At 41.7% G+C, this 23,192-nt stretch overlaps 1 protein-coding gene across 1 annotated transcript in view; it reads right to left on the bottom strand.

Moving 5' to 3' along the window:
• LOC145417815 (troponin C) overlaps nucleotides 1-23,192 on the bottom strand; it is a 112,835-nt gene that overhangs the window by 16,648 nt on the left and 72,995 nt on the right. The window contains exon 4 of the mRNA XM_080286437.1: nucleotides 12,825-12,944. Coding sequence (XP_080142563.1) covers nucleotides 12,825-12,944 — 120 coding nt within the window. The remainder of the gene's footprint in view (nucleotides 1-12,824; nucleotides 12,945-23,192) is intronic.

Here is a 23,192-nt window from a genome sequence, read left to right as displayed (position 1 = left end):
GTCTGGACAAATGTGGAAGTGTGCATGGAAAAGTTTGAAAGGAATGAGAGTGTTATTGATTGGTGATATGAATGGTAAAGTAGGGAATGTGAAGGTGGATGGAGTAGTTGGTGAGCGGGGTGTGCCTGCTGAGATAGATGAGAATGGCAGTGCTTTAGTGGACATTTGTGCCAGGAGGGGGATGGTGATAGCCAATACCCTCTTCAGGCACAAAATGATCCACAGGTATACATGGCGAGTGATGAAAGGGGTGGATGGTGAACTGAATGAAAGGAAGAAATGATTCATTATATCTGCGTGGATGAAAGGATCGAGAATGTGTAACGGATGCAAGAGCATATAGAGGTTGGGGGAGTGGACTTTCTGACCACCAAGTTTGATGGACAGAATCAAGGTCCAAGAAAAATGGAGAAATAGAAGAAGAGAAGGACGGGAGGAAGAAGTAGATGCAAGGAGAGTGGAAAGGTTACAAGAGGATGAGAATAAGGCAGAATATAAGAGAGAAGTGGAGGAACGATTGGGTAAATATGATTGGAGCAGATGGGGGACGTGGAAGGTGTGTCCAAGATATTCACAGAAGAAATCTGTGCAGCATGGAAGGTGGTGTGTGGGGAGAAGAGAAGACGAAAGGGGTGCAAGGAACAGCAAGGTAGAATGAAGAGGCAAGACAGGCTGTGGCACAAAAGAAAAAGGCATATAATGAGTGGGTGAGAAATACGGGCGTGGAATAAGTTGAGAGACAGAAGAGCGAGTTATATATAGAAAGGAAGAGAGAGGTGAAAAGATTAATATGAGAGAGTAAAAAGAGAGTGGATGAGGAATTTGGAAGGAATTTGAGTGTCAAGTGGAGGGAATGCAAGAAAATGTTCTGGAAAGAGGTGAAGAGAGTCAGACAGGGTGGCAATGAAGTTAGTAGGGGAGTGAAAGATAAAAATGGTAGATTACTAGTTGAGAAGGGAGAAAAAGTGAGCAGATGGAGAGAACACTTTAATGAATTGTTGAACATAAAGAATGAAAGTAATGGGAGTATAAGTGGCTGGGGAATGGCTGGGAGAAGGGGGGAGGTGAGAAGACAGGAAGAAATCAGTAGGATGAAAGTTGTGGAAGCAATGAAGAAAGTCAGAATGGGGAAAGCCCCAGGAATTGATGGAGTGTGTGGTGAAATGCTAAGGCATGAGGGAGAGAGAGTAGTAGAATGTTTGTGGAAGATGTGCAGATTGGCCTGGGAGGAAGGTAGAGTCCCGAAGGATTGGAAGTCAGGTATAATTATTCCCATGTACAAAGGGAAAGGGGGAAAAGAAGTGTGTGGTAATCATATGGGCATTTGTCTTCTTAGTGTAATAGGAAAAGTATACGATAGGATACTTATTGACAGAGTTAGGGAAATATCAGAGGAATTAGTTGGAGAAGATCAGGGAGGCTTTAGGAAGGGAAGAGTTTGTGTAGATCAGATATTCATTTTTAGAGCTTTAGTGGAAAAGTTTCTAGAGAAGGGAAAGAAGATGTATGTGGCCTCAATGGATTTGGAGATAGCATATGACAGGATGGATAGACAAGGTTTGTGGAAAGTATTAAGAATTATGGAGTAGATGGGAAGTTGTTGAATGCTGTGAAGAGTATGTATGAGGGTGCTAAGGCTGCAGTGCGTATGGATAGTGAACTGAGTGAGTTTTTCTATTTGATGGTTGGGTTGAAACAGGGATGTGTCAGGTCTCCATGGTTGTTCAATCTGTATATGAATGGGGTTATAAAATAGATACAAGGTAGGGCAGTGGATGTTGGAGTGGCCCTAAGGAGAGATGGCAGTGTTTGGAAACTCCCTGTACAATTGTTTGCAGATGATACTGTGTTGTTAAGTGAATAAGAAGGGGAGCTGCAAGGCTTGGTGGATGAGTCTGGGAGAGTGTGTAAGAAACGGAATCTAAAGGTGAATGTAGGGAAGAGGAAAGTTATGGTCTTCGAGAGAGTGAAGTCAGTGAATGTACAGTGAGGTTGGATGATGAGGAAATGGAAAATGTAAGTACGTTTAAGTACTTGGGTGGTGTGATGAGTGAGGATGGAAGTTTGGAGGGTGAAGTGCTTGAAAGGGTACAACAAGGAAGAAAGGTTGCTGGTTCCTTGAAGGCAATGATAAGAAACAGGGAAGTGAGCATGGAAGTGAAAAAATCATTACATGACAGTACTGTGATACCAACTCTAACGTACGGAAGTGAAGCTTGGACGTTGTTGGAGGGACACAAGTCAAGAGTGAGAGCAGTGGAAATGAGTTATTTGAGAGGAGCCTATGGAGTCACATGGAGAGACAGACTGACAAATAAGGATGTGAAGGAGCGTTGTGGTGTGGATGTGGATGTGACAGGAAGTGTTAGTGAGGTGGTTTGGCCATGTGGAGAGAATGGAGAGTGTGAAACTGACAAGGAGAGTGTATGTGAGTGAGGTGGATGGGGAGAGAGGGAGGGGATGGGCAAGGATGAGATGGAGGGATGGAGTGGAGAGGTATATGAGAGAGGGTGTGTGTGAATTGGGAGCAGGGCAGTGAAATGGCGGGGGACCAGGTGACGTGGAGGCGATTTATTTGTGGCCACCCCGTATAAGGGATTAAGGCGTCTGGCAATAGGTAGACAGGTAGATTCGTGGGCAATAAGGGCAGTTCTACAGCATGGACCTGGGTCATTGTCAGTATCAAGCAAGATTCGTATATTCCAGGTAGCATGAATAAGAGGGATTCTTTGGGTTTCTGACCGCAGTGTGGGATGCCTTGACAGATGCTGTTATCTGCCTAGGTTGTGTGGACCAGCAAATGTTAAGGTTACCTTTTCTAAACCCTTCCCATCAGGGTAAGCAGTTGGGCGTCCATATCTGGCTGCTTAGTCACACTGGATGCTGCCAAAGGAATGTCCCGCTCCTATGGCATCATGCCAGTGACCACTGGGCCAGTGCCACCTATGTGCAGGACTAAGGCTAGCGACTTTAGGCTACATCCGTGATCTACCAATGCCACCCTATCCTGTCGCCATAGTTCTTTTGATTTTGATGAAAGGATGAAATGGAAGGACTTTTGCAATGAATGGATTTGGTGTAATGGTGAGGGTGCTCAGTCCTTACCACCACATGACTTGACCCTTCTCAGCCTGTGATGATGGCATTAAGATTCATGACAACCATCTATTAAGTGGGGTTGCTAAAGTCTGCCACATCCATATCCTGTCACTGTTACCCTATCCTGTTGCCATAGGTCTTTTGATTTTGATTAAAGGATGAAATGGGAGGTAAGTATAGCAGTGGGTTTGTGCAATGAATAGATTCCGTGTGATGGTGTGGGTGTGCTGTCCTTACCATCACATGACTTGGCCCTTCTCAGCCTGTGATGGTGGCATGAAGATTTACGACAACCATCTACTAAACAGAGTTGCAGGAGTCTGTTGCGGGCTCTGTCTGTCAAGCCCCGCCTTCCGTGAGACTCCACTCACGGATTTTTGTTCGGAGTTTACTTCCGTGGCCTTAACCCATCCAAGGGCAATCCACAAGGCAGTGGGGCTGGGAACACTTTGTCTGATCCCTCACTGATGACCCCTCCAGCATGGGTAACCCTGTCTTCCTGTTGAGTCCGGGAGGGGGGGGGGGGATCTCCTCCCTGCTGGCATGGCCACCAGATTTGCAGGGCATGCAAACTCCTCACCATAAAATGGTTCCCGTGGGGATACACACACACACACACACACACACACACACACACACACACACACACATTCTTGGTTCACGAGTGCAGGTGTAATATTTTACTGGAATGAGGAAGAAATCAGGAAATGGAAGGTGGAAGAGGGCTGTAAGGAAGTGAACAGAGTGTTAGGAGGGTGATTATTTTGGTTGCTAGCTTTTATATTTTATTTGGACCTTTTATTTTGTATGGTTGCTAGCTTTTATATTTTATATTTTTATTTGGACCTTTTTATTTTTTATGGTTCCTAGCTTTTATACTGTATTTTTATTTGGCTCTTTTTATTATTCATGGCTGCTAGCTCTTGTATTTTGTTTGGACCTTTTTATTTATTATGGTTGCTAGCTTTTATATTTTATTTGGACTTTTTTATTTTTTATGGCTGCTAGCTTTTATATTTTATTTGGACTTTTTTGTTATTTTTCATGGCTGCTAGCTCTTGTATTTTATTTGGACCTTTTTATTTGTTATGGTTGCTAGCTTTTATATTTTATTTAGACCTCATTATTTTTTATGGCTGCAAGCTTTTATATTTTATTTGAGCTTTTTATTTTTATTGATGCTAGCTTTGATATTTTGTTTGGACCTTTTATTTTTTACTGATTATATCTTTTATATTTTATTGGACCTTTTGTATTGTTTATTGATGCTAGCTGTATATTTCACCTAGGACTTCTTTTTAATTGTATTGATGACAGCTTTATTTTTTACCTTGGACATTTCTTTTTAAATATTTTATTGATGCTATTTTTTCTCTAATAGGATAATAATGTGTGTATGCATTGTGATGCCTTCAGGTTTTTTAATGTGATTTTTTCTTTTATATATAATTGTACAGTACACCAACTACTGTGTAATGTGCATATGTACAGTATTTTGTATAATTACCGGGTATGTATGTACTGCTGCTGCTGCTTATACGGTTCTGTTGCTGCTGCTATTACTACAATCTTTATGATGGTGAAATGTATTATTTTCTATGTATCGAGAGATACGAAATAAAGTTGATTGAAATTGAAATTGAAACTACTACTACTACTACTACTACTACTACTATTACTACTACTACTTACTACTAACTACTACTACTACTACTGCTACTACTACTACTACTACTACTACTACTAAAGCCAAGGTGGCCTTTGATAATCCAGCCATAACTCAACTAAAATACTAGATACTACCTATCTCTGTCACAGGGCGCCACTGAATCCACTGCACACCGCCAGGCCAACCAGACTGCAAGCCCTGGAGTGCCATTCAGCTGGAAGTGACCCTATAGCTTTGGCTCAGCCATCTCAAATAGGCAGCACCGAAACTCTCTTGCCAGATTTCTGCCCATTCGATTTCTAGGCACGACCTCACAGACTGGTCACCTGGTGGGAGTGATCTGTCAGACAGGTCCCCATTATACCACAACATCTTCCTCCAAAACATTTCTGTTTGCCTAACTTTGTCTGGCAGGATCCATCTACGCCAGGCATGTCCAGCAGTTCAGTCCATCCCATTCACCACCATCCTCCCTACAGAAGTACAAGGCTGCATCATACCACAATGAGAATATTCCCTATATGACAAAAGAAAGCGATACACTATCCAATTACTGTAAATCCACGTCCTACATGTGAACAACTCAAGTATCTTGGGGTATTTGGGGTTTGACCTCCTTAAAAAAAAAAAAAAAAAAAAAAAAAAAAAAAAGAGTTGTCAGCCACTACGTAACAAACACTACATATGGAAGCCACAACATTAGCCAGCATTTTGCACCATCAAGCAGCCTGATGCTCCATACCACAGACCTGCAACTCTCCTACTGTAAGCCACTTAATGTCTGGACACCAAATCACACTCACTGTGCAGCCTACAAACCACCTGGGGTCTCTGCTTCTCTCACCAGGCAACTATAGTCATTATCGAATTGCTTGTTACTGGACAATCGATTCCTATGAGGAGCTTAAAATCTGTGCTACAGTCATAAATGGCCAACTATACTAATCCACATCACTAGCGACATCTGCAAAAACATGAGTAAAAGCTACAACTGCATCTCCAGTATCAGGCCATCTTCACTCAGTAGGACAATGACACCAACAGGACAACATCCTAAACAATGAAATCTTTACTGTCGGCCTGCCTCTCAGGAAACTGCCACACTTATAAACCTTGTCCAGTGAAAAGCGGAAAAATAACAATTAATGGACCCGTTTGGCATAGGCAGAACATGTCAAGTGCATTCAGAAAGCGTATTCCTCTGGCAATGCCTATACCAGACAACTCAGATCTCCTTCAAAAACTGAATCAATTCTTCCTTGGCCAATGACCGACATATCCAACAATTTCACTGAAATCAACAGAAAAAGAAAAGAAAAGAAAAACAATAAGCTTCTAGTGTATATGGATATTTACCCTCAGAATTATTTTCAGAATGAAGAGTGCTAAATTATGACCTACAAAGAGCAGACAAACAAACAAACAGACTGACAGACACATAAACACACAGACAGATGAAACTGCCATAGGCAGAATGCTTCCCAGATAGATCCAATTGTGTATGATTAGTTTTCAAAGGCGTGTAGGGAGTGGACCCCTTGCCAGATGGTTCCGAATGTCTCTGCTTACATCTCAAGGGAATGTAGGCAGTTATTTGGAAAAGAAATTTGTGCTTCATTGCAAAATGCATGAAGGATATAGGAAGCTAAAAATTCCATTATCAGGTGCACCAGGCATTTCAGTTTGGTAAGAAAAAAAAAATCAATTTTCGAAATATGAACAAATGGTGCCTGGGCCAGTCACAGGGTACTGACGACTTCAGGACCCACGGCCATTGGGGGTGTTTCAACCCTCCATCCAACCTAGGGTCTTTGGCCGATTATGATGAAAAATAATAGGCTTCCAGGATTTCTGGATATCAATGTTCTGATTTATTTTTTCCAGAATAATTGGCAAAAAAATGTGACCTGTAGAGAGTGGAGAAACAAACAGACAGACAGACAGATAAAACTGCCATAGTAGAGCACCTACCGGATGGATTTGATTGAGTCTGTTTAGTTTTCACTGGTGTGTAGACACCATCTGCCATTTGGCAAAATTTTTCGCACTTCATTGCTAAGGACGAAATGGGTTTAGATAGCTAAAAATTGTACTGCCAAGTGAGCCAGACATTTCTCTTCAATTTGGTAAGGAAAAAATCGATTTTCGAAATCTGAAAAAATGGTGTCTGGGCTGGCAACTGGGACCCGATGATTTCTAGACCCATGGCCATTGACGGATTTCAACCCCCCACCCGGCCTAGGGCCACTGACCGATTTTGATGAAAAGTAATAGGCATCCTGGGTTTATGCATACCTATATTCTGATTTTTTTTTTTTTTTTTCAGAATGACTGGCGCAAAATTGTGACCTGTAGAACGCAGACAAACATACTCAAACGACCAACGTGTTTGCTGAATTTTTCGTTTCCGACAAGCAATGAAGCCATAGGTCGATCACTTCTCAGATGGACTGGAATGAAATTTGGATTCATTTCAAACGATTTCAGAACCACTGGAATATAAGGGGGATGATAATATGGATAATTCTCAGTGCGATGTATTTTCACTTTTCTGCTTAGTTTTTGCTGGTGTGTAGAGAGTCATTTGGCCAAAATTTTCACGCTTCATTACGAAGCACAGGATGAGTTTAGAAAGCTAAAAATTGCATTGACAGGTGTGCCAGACGTTTCTCTTCAAGTTGGTAAGAAAAAAAATCAATTTTTAAATATGAAAAAAAAAAAATGGTGCCCGGCCAGCCATTGAGTCCCAACGATTTCCAGACACAAGGCCATTAGGGGGTTTCAAACATCCTCCTAGCCCAGCACCTTCGATCGATTTTGATGAAAAACAATAGGCCTCCAGGATTTATGGATATCAACCTTCTGATCTTTTTTCCAGAAAGATTGGTGCAAAATTGTGACCTGCAGAGTGCAAACAAACAAATAAACTGCATAGGTAGAGCAATTGCCGGACTGATCCGATTGTGTCTGCTTAGTTTTCACTAGCATGAAGGCAGTCATTTGGTGATTTTTTTTTTTTTTTTTTTTTTGCACATCATGGGTTTGCACAGGATGGGTTTAAGAAGCTAAAAGTTTCAATGCCAAGTGGGCCAGGTGTTTCTCTTCAATTTGGGAAGAAAAAAATCAACTTTCAAAAAAATGGTGCATGAGCCGGCCACCAGGTCCCAACAGTTTTCAGACCCACGACCATTGAGGGGTTTCAACCAGTCACAAAGCTAATGGTTTTTGACCGATTTTGATGAAAAACAATAAGCTTCCAGGGTTTATGGATGTTTACCTTCTGAATTTTTTTTTTTCAGAACGAGTGCTAAATTGTGGCCCTACAAGGAGTAGACAAACAGACAAATATATAAACAGACAGACAGATGAAACTGTCATATGGAGAGCGCTTCTCAAATAGACCTAATTGTGTCTGCTTAATTTTCACCAGTGTGTGGGCAGTAGACCACTTGCCAGATGGTTTCAATCTTTATCTCTTTTCTATCGCTACTTTAATGGTCACTGCTCCTCTGAACTGTCTGCATGCATTGTTCCACCTCTACGACGGGTGCTTAGCACCCGTCTAGCAGCAAACTCTCATCCCTTTTCTGTCCAACTCTCTAATGCAAGAGTTAACCGTTACTCCCAGTTCTTCATTTATGCAACAGGTCAACTCTGGAACTGTCTCTCTCTGTCTGTATTTCCTGCTGCCTATGATCTCCAGTCTTTCAAACGCAGTGTGTCCAGGCATCTCGAAATGATCGGATCTTGAATTTGGCTCTCTATTGTATTTTGTTTTTCTCTTGGAAGAAACTGTTATTGCGGGCTCATGGCCTTTGGTTCCTTCTTCCTCGCATAAAAAAAAAAAAAAGATCGTCCCCTTTCTCTAGTACGTTCATTCCTAAACCCTTCCAAGTCGTCATTAACATAAATACTACATAATCGGCACGTTCATCTCTTCATCCCCCAGCTCCATATCCACCCCACAAACGCCACAACTCCAACATTCCACCCCACTCCAACCACCACATCTACCATGTGTCACTCACAAACCACTTCGTCATACCTTCTCAGTCCTGTAAAACACCTAAACATCCTCTATAACCCAGCCAAATACACCTCAGACACACCAGTCATACTTTATTCCTACACAGCTTCACATCACTAACGTTATATTCAAGCTACTCCACAAAGCACTATATTAATGAAACTTCAAAGCCTTAAATTCCATTCACCTGATATGACCAACCATCCAGCCTTTGCTTCCACACCAATGCTACCAGAAGAAAATACGGTATTCTGAATTACTCTCATACCCTCACCATCTCCACCTCATCCATTACTGTGCTGACCTAAGACAGTGCCACAGTCACTAGGATAACTGGGGAGGCGGTGGTGGCTTGCGGTCCTAATGGGCCTAGGTTCGAATCCTACCTGGGATTGGAAACAGTTTAAGGATGAGAATTTCGTTAAAGCAGACCATTGATCTGCCAAAAGACCCGCCGATATGTAGTAAAAATATCCCCACTAATACAAATACACCATTCCTGTATGAGACAGCTCTAGCATGTATTCAGTACTGAGTACATAAAAAAAAAAAAAAAACACCTTACACTGCCAGCCTCCTCAGCTAAAGTTATATGGTAACCAAACCACCTGACCACTTCAGTGGAGACATTTACCAACTTGAGCATCGCCGACCACCTATGTACACCCAAAGGAAGCTTGCTCGCCACAGACGACCTGCAGTCGTGGCTAAGGTAAGGATTTAAAGATTAAACTTTTACACCAAAATTCAGCCCTTCAGATTAGTGGTCTCTTCTCACCTCTAGCAACTTCTCACTACATAAACGTCCAGCTGTCTCTTCATCAGAGTTACCTACGAGCAGGCTAACTAATTCCCCCTCTTCCTTCTGGCAGATTCTCCACAACCTCTGCCTGCCAAACAACCGCCCCGGTGCTCCTTTATGAAAATACACCACGAGGCCGTCCATTCTCTAAAACTGGGGTAGTGCGATGGTGCAGAAGAAATGCGCGTCACCAGACTATCCTAGGAGTGAGGCAAGAATAGAGGAGTTAACATAGCAATTGTTGGGCTTACTGCCATTGCTCTTTTCAAGTCAACATGCAGTGTGGTTGAGTTAATTACTTTTTCCTGATGTTCAAAAGGATGAAGGTATCAGGAATTAATAGCAGAAATAACCTGATGATGTTCCACATTCTTTCTCCCAGAGGAAGACAAATCAGATGAGTGTTGTCTCCTACAACAGTGAGGATTTTAGCAGCGGCGCAGATCAGGCTGCCGCCAGTACAAGTGGGAACGATAACAGGCACAGCCTACCTTCCAACCTTTTACTGTCTAGCATGGAGACTGCACCCATTAGCCCAAGTCTCGTTTCAAACCAAAAGTCAAAGTCATCTGTCCTCGGAGGGCGCCAGGGAACATCCATAATTTCCAGGATAGCAGTTCGTTTAACTTCTCAGCCTCATGAAAAAGACACATCTTATTGTCCGTCCATCTCTTGAAACCTGTTTAGACCGCAAGCCTTCTTCTGTATCATCAGAATACTCGTACTTGTTCGTCAGCGTTAGTCCATCTCATGACACGTCACTTCACTGGCCACCCTCCATGCAAAAGCACGGCGTCTGAGGCTGGTCATCGGCGTCGTATCCAGCATTTTTCTAAGTCACTGTGGCTTGAGCCGAAGATCCCCTCTTGAAGTATTCTGCCGTCCAAGGAAAATGTCCCAGTCGAAATCAAAGCACCAGGCGTCAGACATTCAAACACTGACTTCCCACTTTCACCCTCCATCACCTTCAGCTCCTACAACCTCTCTTGGACAAAGCTCATCATACTACGCTCAAACATATACTACTGTACACACAATATCCCTTTTTCATGCCCGAAAAAAATGTGTATTCTCCTAATTGCTTAATAAACTGATTCTACCTTTCAGATAAAACTACACGTATTTCCTGTATTCATTCTTATATATATGGCCTCCATGTTCCTATAGAACATGGGAGGCGGTGATGCAATCGGTAGAGAGGTGGTCTGTAGTCCTAATGGACTCCGGTTCTAATCCCGGCTGGGGCAGGAACGGTTTGTGATTTGAATTTCATTAAAAGTAGACGTTACTGATCCACCAGAAGACCCGCCGACATGTCATAAAAACATCCCCTTTAATACCAATACACCAGTCCTGTATGAGACAGCCCTAGCATGTATTCAATATAGATGGTGGATGTTAACGCCGAAGTGGTGACATGTAGAGACGTAGGAGGATTATTGGGCCTTGGGAATATGCCTTGGGGATAAGCCCTGAAGCCTTTGCCCAGAGTCTGACACAAAAAAAATATATGAATTATGTGAATGCACCTGTTTGTTTCTCCTGTATTTCCACACCCGCATGGACACTTAAGTAACACATTGCTTAGTACTGGGATTACTTCAGTGCTTTATAAGGTCAGAAAGTTTTTACCAGCCGTGATAGCGAATCTGGTATTGTTTCCAGTTTGTTTGTCACTGTGTCTGTTAGCACGATAACTTTGCAGTCGCTCAAGATATCATCACAAATATGACAGGTGTGTAGTAGGGATGAAAATCTCACACGAGCTCGAAAGTAAGTCAAGGTCATATTCCAACCCGTGCTAGATAAGTATCGGTTTGCGGTTGGTGTGATTCCTTCCAGGGGGCCTCTTTGTGCTTTTATTTTCGTACCCTTTTGTATCAATAAAATGCAAGTTTATACATTAATTTTACTGATTCCAGCAGTGAGTCCAAGAGACCCAGGGTTTCCCTTATACGACCTTGAATTTAGGGTTACCTATCTAGGGCTTAAATCATTTAGGAAATTACTGTAATGAGACATATACATGACAGTATTGTGATACCAACTCTAACGTATGGAGGTTAAGCTTGGACTTTGTTGGAGGGACAGAAGTCGAGAACGAGAGCAGTGGAAATGAGTTATTTGAGAGGAGCTGTGGAGTCACATGGAGAGACAGACTGACACATGAGGAAGTGAGGGAGCGATGTGGTGTGGATGTGGATGTGAGAGGAAGCGTTAGGAGAAACACACTGAGGTGGTTTGGCCATGTGGAGAAGATGGAGAATGAGAGACTGACGAGGAGAGTGTATGAGAGTGAGGTGGAGGGGGCGGGGAGAAGGAGGGGGAGGCCAAGGATGACATGGAGGGATGGAGTGAAGAGGTATATGAGAGAGGGGAGTGTGAGCTGGAAGCAGGACTCTGAAATGGCGGGGGACAGGGCGACATGAAGGCGATTTGTTTGTGGCCACCCCGTACGGGATTAAGGCGTCTAGCAGTAGATAGATAGATAGACATCTTTACTATTGTGCTGACGAATATGCCAGCTTACAGTCTTACCAGCTGACGGATTTTCAGCTGAAACTTGTCAGCTGACTCATTATCGGTGACTGTTTTGCAAGGTAACAGTTATGCCTGCTGGTGGTTACGCCAAAACAATGTATGTATGAGATTAACGAAGCAGCTGGTTCATGCAGGGACCTGACTGGCTGTCTTCGTACGTACCGGGTATTGTACAGTACGATTACCATATCTGACAACTTAACACACACACACACACACACACACACACACAGTTATACTCTTCTGTTATTTCCCACGAAGCATTTGAAATTAGGCTACAGGGATTTTTTTTTTTTTTACATGAGGTCAAAACCTATCAGAGTCAGTAGATGCCCCTTCATTCTATTTCTTAAGTCCCAGGAACCAATATCTTTACAGAATAATTAAATTTTTATGATAATTTATACTGTATAAAAATAAATATTTCACAATTATTTATATATATATATATATATATATATATATATATATATATATATATATATATATATATATATATATATATATATATATATATATATATATATATATATATATATATATATATATATATATATATATAAAGTACCACTATTTTTAGTTGCCTACGAGTTCTGTTTTCACAAAAAAGGGTTGTTCCTTATATATTATAATGGGTAGCAAAATTACTAGTAAGTAAGGAATGCCACTATACAGTCACTACTTGCCCTCCTTATCGTAGATCCTGAAAGCCTCCCTCAATTCCTCCTTCAGCGCCTCCTCGTCCTCCTCGATGAGGAACTTGGCAGCCAACTCCACGAACTCCTCAAACTCCAGCTCACCGGAGCCTGGCGGTGAAATAGAGAAGGCCATGAATCAGACTGGAGTGCTGAATTTGGAACTACAATAAACAGTGAGTATTCATGAAATGTTCGATCCTCTGTACAAGGAGAACGTGTAATGACTGTGACTGCATCACATACAAACGTAAAAGTGCCCGATCTTAATGCAAAATTCTGTGTGGATGGAATCTGTTGTGTGTTAGGTTACCACTTCCATTACTCCCGGTATTAGGACATTGTGCGGCAATGACTGACTGTGCAATCCGAAAAATGTAACCTATATGCAAATCTTTTGTTTGACGCCATATCCTGTGAAGAGTGACCTCAATAATAGGGCCTCCTGGAGTGTCTGACCATATTCGGCAACAACTCTTCCTGCGTCACAGTACCACCCTCTCATACAACTCTAACATTTAGCCGTGCGCCTCGTTGCCAGATGAATACCAGGTAAAGGTTAAGAGGAGTTAGAGTCAATGAACAAGGAGAAAATGCATCTGAAAAATCTGTGGAGTGCATTGAAAGAGTGTATTGTTAGGAACGCTACAAAGGTTTGTGTAGCGAGGGTAGCAACTACTAAGAAACCTTACTTGGTGGAATGCAGAGATTGAAAGGGAAATGGAGGAAAAGATAAAGACGTGTCAAGAATGGATGCAAGAAAGGGTATCAGAGTAAAGGAGAAAATAGCAATACACGCATGAAAAGGCTTTTAAAAAGAAAAATGAGAGTTAATTCATGATACCAAAAGAAAAATAAATCTAACCTCTTTTGAAGACAGGAAATGATTCTGGAAAGAGGTGTCGAAATGTAGGATTGAAGATGACAAAAACTGTAACAGTGTGAGGGATGAATGTGGAAGGATACTTACAAATGAAAGTGAAGTGCGGAACAGATGAAAAATAATACTGAAAGGCTGATGAATAGGAAGAATGAGGGTAGAGTGGTAGTAAATATCACTGGGTGTGCAAAGAAGAAACATGATGTCAGAAAATGTGACACTGGCAAAAATGAAGAATGCTATGAAACATTTGAAAAATGGAAAGGCATCAAGTGTTGGTGATGTATATGCAGAGATACCGTAGTCAAAAGTAGCGGTGAGACCGGAATGAATTTTTTTTGGAAATATGTAAGAAAGCTTGGATGAGTGGAGCTGTACCAAAGGTGTGTAAGAAGGCTGTGACTGTCTTTGAACGATATATATATATATATATATATATATATATAGATAGATAGATAGATAGATAGATAGATAGATATAGATATAGATAGATAGATAGATAGATAGATATAGATATATATATAGATACATATAGATATATATAGATATATATAGATAGATAGATAGATAGATACATACATATATCAATATATATATATATTTATATATATATATATATATATATATATATATATATAATATTTGTCCTTCAATCACTTCCAAATCATAGGCCAGAGACCCACAAACCAATATATTTTCTGGATCAGGGTGACCCAAGGATGATTTTAGGGGGGGTCAAAATTCAGATCAGGGTCATTTGAGGTCACCTGTAGGGTGTTTGCCTATTTGGTCCGGGCAACGCCGGGTACCTCTGCAGCCCAGTTTTTGGCATGGAAACTCACATGACCTCCAGTTCGGACATAAGCTATGTGAGGCTGACTTATGAGGTCATTTGAGGTCACCGATAATATGCGCTTGAACGACTGGACCCAGCAGCCCAGTTTCTGGCATGGAAACTCACATGACCTCCAGTTTGGACATAGGCTATGTGAGGTTGACCTCCGAGGTCATTTGAGGTCACTTGTAACAGTGAACAAGTGCCCACAAATACTGTTTGTTAGTCTGCGAAAGCTGAAATAGAAAGTCCCTGGAAATCTTATAATCTCTCTTCGAACGCATAAGAGGTACATGGTCTTTCTGGGGTAGCAAAAAAAAGATTGAACTAGAACAAATAGGAATAGAGTGTTCGCCTTTTTGACTGCAATGCCGGGTACCCCTGCTAGTAAATAAATAAATGAAGGTGATCGAAGTGAGTTAAAAATTACTTAGGTATACATCTGTTGTGTACAGTAGAAAAAGTGCATGGAAGAATTATCGCTGAGAGAGTAAGGACTTGAAAAGAAGGCCTGGAGAGTGACGAACAAGGAGGATTAAGGATTGACAGGGAATGTGTGAAACAAGTAGCAGAGATATAGTGGAGAAAGCTTGCAGAAAAGACAATAAGGTATTTACTGTATTTTTGGATCTACAGAAAGCTTACAACAAACTAAACAGAGGGCATTTACCGAAGATTTTGCACATGTGTGTTAAGGGGAAAATGCTGAATGTTGTTGAGAGTGTTTATAACGGCAGTAAATCTTATATATGAGTTTAGGGTTGTCTAACCAAGGGATATAACAGCAGTGTTGTGGTAAGACAAGGATGTGTGATGTCCTCAGGGTTGTTCGATGTTTATAAGGATGGGGTTAAGAGACAGATAAAAACCCAAGTGATATACTGTAGAAGAGAATGAAAATAACAGCGAATGACAAAGAGTGGACTGCTTCAGAACTGATATATGCAGATGGTGCTGTGCTACTGGCTAATAGTGAAGAGGAATTCTACAGATTGATGCGGAGTTTTGTCGATGACTGTGAACGTCCTGCCTTGAAAGTAAATATGGAAAATAATCTGATGTATGCAAATGATGCTGTACGGCTGTCTAATAATGAACAGGAGCTTTGCAAACCGGTGCGGAATATTGTTGATGTTTGCCAGCATCGTGCCTTGAAAGTATAAAAGTAAAGTTATGGGTTTTGATTGAGAAAGTGATTTGCAGTGTGATATTCTGGTGACTGGAAAGCGACTTGAACGAATAAGAGAGTTATGTACCTGAGTGCAGCGACACCAAAGAGAAATAAATGTGCAAAGGAAGTTGAAAGTAGAGTGGTAGCCTACAGGGAAGGAAAGTGGCTGGTGCTCTGATGATCTTGATCTAAAACAGAGGTCTGAATGTGGAAGCTGCAAGAGCATTGCATGAAGGAGTATTAGTGCCCACAGTTATATATGTGTGAAGGACTTTGGGGTGGCATGAAAATGAAAAGTTAGAAGTTAGAGTGGGGGAGATAGAGTTCTTGAGAAACGTGTGTGGAGTGAGTAGGATAAGAAATAATATGACCTGTAAAAGATGTGGAGTAAGGAATTCCGTGGACAACAGAGCTGAAGACAGTATCCTTAGGTGGTATGGTCATATGGAGAGCACTGGTAATTATGGAGTGGTGAAAATAGTATACGTGATTGAGTTTGAAGGTGGGAGGTAGTTTGGTAGGACAAGAAAAAGGTGGAATTGGTAAATGAGCGTGTGAGAATGAAAGGTATGGGGGCTGACAAGGCTAGGGACCTGACGAGAGATCAAACTGGTAGGATGAATTTTATATTGAGGAATGCATGACAGCGATTTGGCTGCCTCTCTCCTCCCCCCCCCTTTTTTTTTTAAATCTAGCAGTCTTTGGACTGACTCTGTGAGATATGTAATTATTAAGCTACATATCAAGCGGTGTACCTATGAGGTGAAACCAGGATTCCAGGGGCTTGAATAGTCAATAGATGGGTGTGTAGCCCATTTCATTGGGCATAGTATTTTTTAGTTCTACCACTATCATATTATTTCTTTTTTCTTGCTTTTGTACCCTGCTCATCCCATTTGGAAAAGGGGGCATGGTGATGATGATGATGTTGATGGATTTAGGCCTTCCTCACCTCCTCTCAACCACCTCACACTCATACACTTTCCGATTCAATCTCACTCTTATTCAAATCCTGGGAATAAGGTTTTTATAATCCACTGAATTCAGGATGTGTTCTTACAAAACATTTAATGAATGTTCTCCTTTAGTGCAAGTAAATATTGTCTTTCCTCTGTAGTTAGACTAGTAAAAAATAACAATAAATAATAAATGTTAGGGAAAAAATTATGCAACCTTACTCCACAGCAGGAAACCCTTGAGGGTCCCACCTCCCACGTTGGCGGGTGGCCCTCGGGGATCTCATCCTGGTCTACGAGGAGATGTATCCCTGTGCGAAATTTCGTGTTTCTAGAAAAAAAAAATGGCCGTGCATCCCTACATTGTCCTGGATACATATTTCCCTTCTGTATTACGGTTCAGTATCACCACCAGGCAAGTCAGCCAGGAACGACGCTGGCCCCGCCGTTTCAAAACTAACCATAGGTTTTTCTCGGAAATATGCTCAGTGTGTTTCATAGGCCAAATTACTTGTGTGAAACTAACTTAACCCTCTAGCATTAACCTAACCTACTAGGGCTGCCTGGCTGAGGGCAGTGGTGCTGAACCGTAGTGCAGAAGGGAAATATGTGTCTTGTGACCCTGAGAACAGCTCACTATGGACGTCGGCCTTCGAGAATCCCACTTCCCTAAAACTTAGCCTAGGTGGAGGTTTACCACTGTGCAAAATTTAGTATTCTTGGGAGAAAAACTATGGCTGTTCCCACTGGCTGTCATTGGGACCCTCCAGAACTGTTTCCCACAAGGGGAGCAACCCTTGCGAGTGCCACCCTGCCTAGAATCTAGTCCTGTTGGAGGTCTACTTCTGTGTAAAATTTCGTTCTTCTCAGGCGTTTCCGGCTGCCAGAAAACACGTTCTCTGAGAAACACGTTCTCTTCCTGCTCCTACTCCTCTATCTCCTCCTCCTCCATCCCCGAGAAGTATGGTGCATCATGCACTCAGTGGAGTGGGAAAAAATTAAATGTTCATTTACTGAACTGGAACTACAGTTTATTTCTGAAACGAATAAGCTAAACTGAAACTGACCTCATACTTGCTACACAAAATAAGTACCAAAATGTATAATCATCAAAGATTGATGCCTATATGATACTAGCTGGGGTAACTGGCACTGCATGGGTAAAACGTCATGACAATGCATACCGCCATTCCCTGGGATCCTGGGTGGCCACTCCCCCTCTGGGAGAAGACCCGGGGTTCCAGTTTACCCATTCAACTTATGTTCCAAGGATCCATATGCCCATTTCCCCAGGGATATATTCCCCATGGTCCTATTCCTACCATGGACCTCTATTCCCATTACCCACCCACCATCCGTGCTAACTCATCCTGCCCACCCCACCAGTCCAGTCACCCATCTGACCCATTGCAGCTAATAATGATATGGCTGTAGAAGTAATAAACTTCCCGGTAATTGGCTACCATGTTTCCACCATGCTGCCTCGATTTTTATAATCTTGGCCATCAGGAGCGCCACTTTAGCAGCTGTAATGTACGAACTTAATTCGTCCTAAAAAGTTACACCAGTCAGAGGTATTCAGAGAATTCGATATGCATCCCCCTTGATTTCTATAGAAGAAAGACAGAGATAAACAGACATTCTTCTAGATAGATAGATAGATAAGTAAATTTAAATATTTAGAAAACTGAAGACCAGGAGGAGACAAGTTACTTGCATCATATTCTTGAATTATCCGGTTCCCTAATGGAACCACTATTGTTGAAGTCAAAGTTGCTATGGCCGACCAGCCCTTGCCACAAATCGCCGACAGGAAAATCTATACTGGACTTCTCACAACGCAGCTCAGGACTTAATCATTTTAACCACTTTAATGTCTGAGGAGAAATGTCATGTCAGTAAATCAAGAATATGGTGTAAGTACCTTGTCTCTCTCTCTCTCTCTCTCTCTCTCTCTCTCTCTCTCTCTCTGTATACGTGTGTGTGTATATATATATATATATATATATATATATATATATATATATATATATATATATATATATATATATATTGTTACATAGCCTATGATTTCATCATCCTTTGTATAATTCTAACGTACAGTATGCCGCATGTTTGATCATGAGCGTGTTCTACCTCACTCCCCCCTTCTAACCCTTATAGTAGAGTAAGTCGTTCTTTCTATTGTTCAGAGCAGGATTGTCAACTCTTTGTCCCCTATGGCTTCATTTGCGCATCCTTCTTACAAGTTGTATCAAGCTCTGCCGGCCCCTATATAATGAGCTCAGTCTCTGCATTAATTGCCACTTACATCTACTCCTCATTTTGTTCACATCTCTGTCCTCCCCTGTACAGACGTTATTATTTTTGTGAGTGCTCAGGAAGTCTCCAACCATCTAGCTGCTGTGTAATTTGAGTATAACTGTTATTACATTTTTTCTTGTACTGTATAGCAAAGGTGTTAATTCTTAGGCCTAATAAGGTTTTTGTGATTCATGTGTTTTGGGTGTCAGCCATTATTAATAATACTTTGTATCTGTAATAATATATCTTACATTCACTGAGCATTAGCCGGTTTTCTCATTTTATCAGGGCTGACTTAGATAAATTTACTCTTGCTAATTTCGTGTTAATAGAGGCTATTGCAGTTAACCATATATTTAACCTGTTTTTGCCATTACATTATCCTTATGAGTCCTAAATGTTTAGTTATTTGTTTGAGCATTTAACTTTAACTTGTAATTTTACCTAACTCTTTTGTTTTGAACCTGGAACTTTGCGGGACAGTTTTCTCTGTTCCGTAAAATAAATTGGGCGACCTCTTATCAGGATATTCAGGATATTATCATAAGGATATTGCTTGATATTTTGTGACTGTGATTTATTCATGATGTCTACTATTACTACTCTTGATGAAGCCAAAGATTTTTTGTCAAATGTGCAAACAGTGTGTGATGTAGAAAACAGAACAAAGAATGAACTTAAGCTTGTTGCTCAACAATTGGGAATTGCTGTTCACTATCATCATTCTAAAGATCAGATTGTTGACATGATAAATGAAAGCTAGTTTAATGTAACTCCTCCAAATGAGCAAACGCAGATTGAATTAGCTAAGTTACAGCTAGCCCTGCAGGAGGCTCGTGCTAAGGAGGCTGAATTTCAGGCTCGTGCTAAGGAGGCTGACTTTCAGGCTCGTGCTAAGGAGGCTGACTTTCAGGCTCGTATTCAGGAGGCACAGGCACAGGCTCAGGCACAAATTGAACTAGCTAGGATTCAGGCAGACCATGAATATCGCATGAAACAAGGTGGAACTGGATCATCTAGCTCTGATAATTTTGATGTGGCTAAAAATGTTAAACTTGTCCCTCCTTTTAATGAATCTGATTTAACAAAGTATTTTCAGTTGTTTGAGAGGGTAGCTACAGGTTTTAATTGGCCCAAAAAGTATTGGCCAGTACTCCTTCAAACTGTTCTCACCAGTAAAGCTCAAGTAACTTATGCATCTTTGCCTCAGGATCAATCTGATAATTATGATGTAGTTAAGAGCTAGATTCTTAAGGCCTATGAGCTTGTTCCTGAAGCCTATAGAGTAAAATTTAGACAACTTACAAGCAAGATAAGCAATCCCATGTTGAGTATGCAAAAATCAAAGAAGATCTGTTAGAACAGTGGTTAAATTCTAAGAATGTGGATTCTGATTTTGGTAAATTTAAGCAGATGATTTTGCTGGAGGACTTCAAAAGGTGTATTAATAATGATGTAAGCCTATATCTTGATGAGAGAAGAATAGATAATTTGTCTGATGCTGCAGTTTTAGCTGATGAATATGTTCTCACTCACAAGAGATATTCTAGAGAAAAAAGGAAAGCTGAGAGTAAGTATGTTGCCTCTACTCAGAGTACAGGTAACAGGAAAGAGAATAAAGATGATGTTTCTCAGGAAGTAAATACCAGCTTCACCTCTAGATTTCAGAAAAGTAAATGTACTTATTGTAGTAAGCTTGGTCATACTACGGAGAAATGTTTCAGGAGACAGTGTGATGTGAACAAAAAGGAGTCTTTAAATATTCAGTCAATTGGTCTAGTGTCCACCCTTGAGAGTTCCCAGAATTCTTTAACCGAGTTAACTGAACCTGCTTTGAGGGGTAAATTAAATTCTCATGATGAAGCTCCTCTTTTGAGCAGTAACGTGGGTGACACTCTCAAGAGTTCATGTGCTAATTTCCTGTCTGATGGTTTTGTCAGTCCTCTGGACAGTAATGACAGGAAATCAGTTAAAATATATCGTGATACAGGTGCTTGCCAATCCCTTATGCTGACCAGTGTTCTAGGCTCTAATGTTAATTCCTCTGATGAAACTGTAATCTTACAAGGTGTAGGGAATAATTATTACTCTGTCCCTCTGTGCAGAGTGAATTTAGAGTCTGGTTTTGTTAATGGTTCCGTTATGGTTGGGTTGGTTGAGACACTCCCAATGTCAGGTGTAACTTTCTTACTTGGAAATGATATTGGTGGGAGTCAAGTGTGTCCAGCTCCTCAGCTGTCTGGTGAGCCAGTGGCTGCGACTCAGGAGTGTGATGTCCCTGATGTGTTCTCTGCATGTGCTGTCACTAGGGCTAAGTCTAGTTACTGGTGACTTAGAGGATAATGATGATGATGATGTTATCCTAGCTGACACTTTTCTTGCTAATTTGGACCACTCACCTGATGAGGCAGTACCCCGTAGTGTTGATAATTTGTCTCGTCAAGAGTTGGTTGAGTTGCAGGTTGCTGACCCTGAGTTGAAAGGTCTAGCTAACTCTGCTTGCAGTGAGGAAGAGTCAGCTGGTGCTTCTACTTGTTATTATATAAAGTCAGGAGTACTTATGAGGAAGTGGAGACCCCCAACAGTATCAGCCGACTGTGAATGGGAGGTTGTACATCAAGTTGTCATCCCTCGTGTTTGTAGGCAGGATATCATTAGAGTGGCTCATGATTCCAGTTTGGCAGGACACCTTGGAGTGAGGAAGACTGTGGCACGCATTTTGAAACACTTCTACTGGCCAGGTATCTTCAGGGATGTTTCCTGGTATTGTAAGTCTTGTCACACCTGTCAAGTTGTGGGGAAGTGTAATCAGACCGAAAAGGTTGCACCTCTAGTTCCCATTCCTCCTTTTGAGGCGCCTTTCACCCGTGTGTTGGTGGATATTGTGGGCCCTCTTCCTAAGACTTCTTCAGGATTTTCTTATGTGTTGACCCTGATTGATATGGCTGCTCGTTATCCTGAAGCCATTCCACTTAGAAATATCTCAGCAAAGAACGTGGTTAAGGAAATGCTAGGGTTCTTCACAAAGTTTGGTCTGCCCAAGGAGGTACAGTCAGACCGGGGAAGTAATTTCATGTCAAATGTTTTCAAGCAGTCTCTGAAAGAGTTGGGCATCACCCAGATCACGTCTTCAGCTTACCATCCCCAGACCCAAGGAGCGTTGGAGAGATATCATCAAACACTCAAATCGATGCTCAAGAAATACTGTTTGGAACATCAGAAAGACTGGGATAAAGGTCTTCCATTCGTTGTATTTGCCGCAAGAGAATCTCCAAATGAATCACTGGGCTTCTCACCCTTTGAACTACTGTTTGGCCATGAAGGAAGGGGACCCCTTAAGCTACTCAAGGAATGCCGGCTGTCGGAGGAAGATGACGTCAACCTGCTGGAGTATGTGATGAAGTTCAAAGAACGGCTGTCCACTGCTTTACAGCTGGCAAGAGAGAATTTAGGAGCTGCTCAGAAGAAGATGAAGACTTGGTATGATAAGAAGTCCAGGTTACGCCACTTTCAGCCAGGAGATCAGGTTTTGATTCTGCTACCGGTGCATGGGCAACCTCTTCAAGCCAAGTTTAGTGGTCCTTATTTCGTGGAGAAGAAACTCAGTGATGTCAACTATGTCATCGCCACACCAGATCGTAGAAAGAACAAGCAACTTTGTCACATCAACATGCTAAAGTTATATCACAGGCGGGACGAAAATAATCCAGTCTGCACTGTAGCTGTTCCACCCGAGTCTGCAAGTGAAGTTCTCCCATGCAGCATGAGCCTGAGTGATAGTTTGGGGAAGAATCCTGATATCATGAATGATCTCCAGACTAAGCTTTCTCATCTAGCTCCCAAGGAAAGGCAGGAGTTTTCGGCATTACTGCAGGAGTACCCGCAAGTGTTCCGTGCCACTCCAGGAAGAACCACTGTGTTGATGCATGATGTCGATGTTGGAGATGCAAAGCCAATTAAATTGCCTCCTTACCGTGTGAACCCAGTGAAAGGTCCTCTCATCCAGAAGGAGCTTGGCTACCTGTTGGACCACAAGATGATTGAGCCCTGTCAGAGCGAGTGGAGTTCTCCTGTCACTCTAGTCCCTAAGCCAGGTGGGTCACAGCGGCTTTGCATCGACTACAGACGTGTTAATCAGGTAACCAAAACAGACACTTACCCTCTCCCTGGCATGGAAGATTGCATAGACAAGATCGGAAAGGCTAGGTACATA

The sequence above is a fragment of the Coenobita brevimanus genome, chromosome 111, assembly GCF_032717465.1.
Source record: "Coenobita brevimanus isolate Jiangsu-jjx chromosome 111, ASM3271746v2, whole genome shotgun sequence".
Taxonomy (NCBI): Eukaryota; Metazoa; Arthropoda; class Malacostraca; order Decapoda; family Coenobitidae; genus Coenobita; species Coenobita brevimanus.
This window is presented reverse-complemented; position numbering and strand designations above follow the sequence as displayed.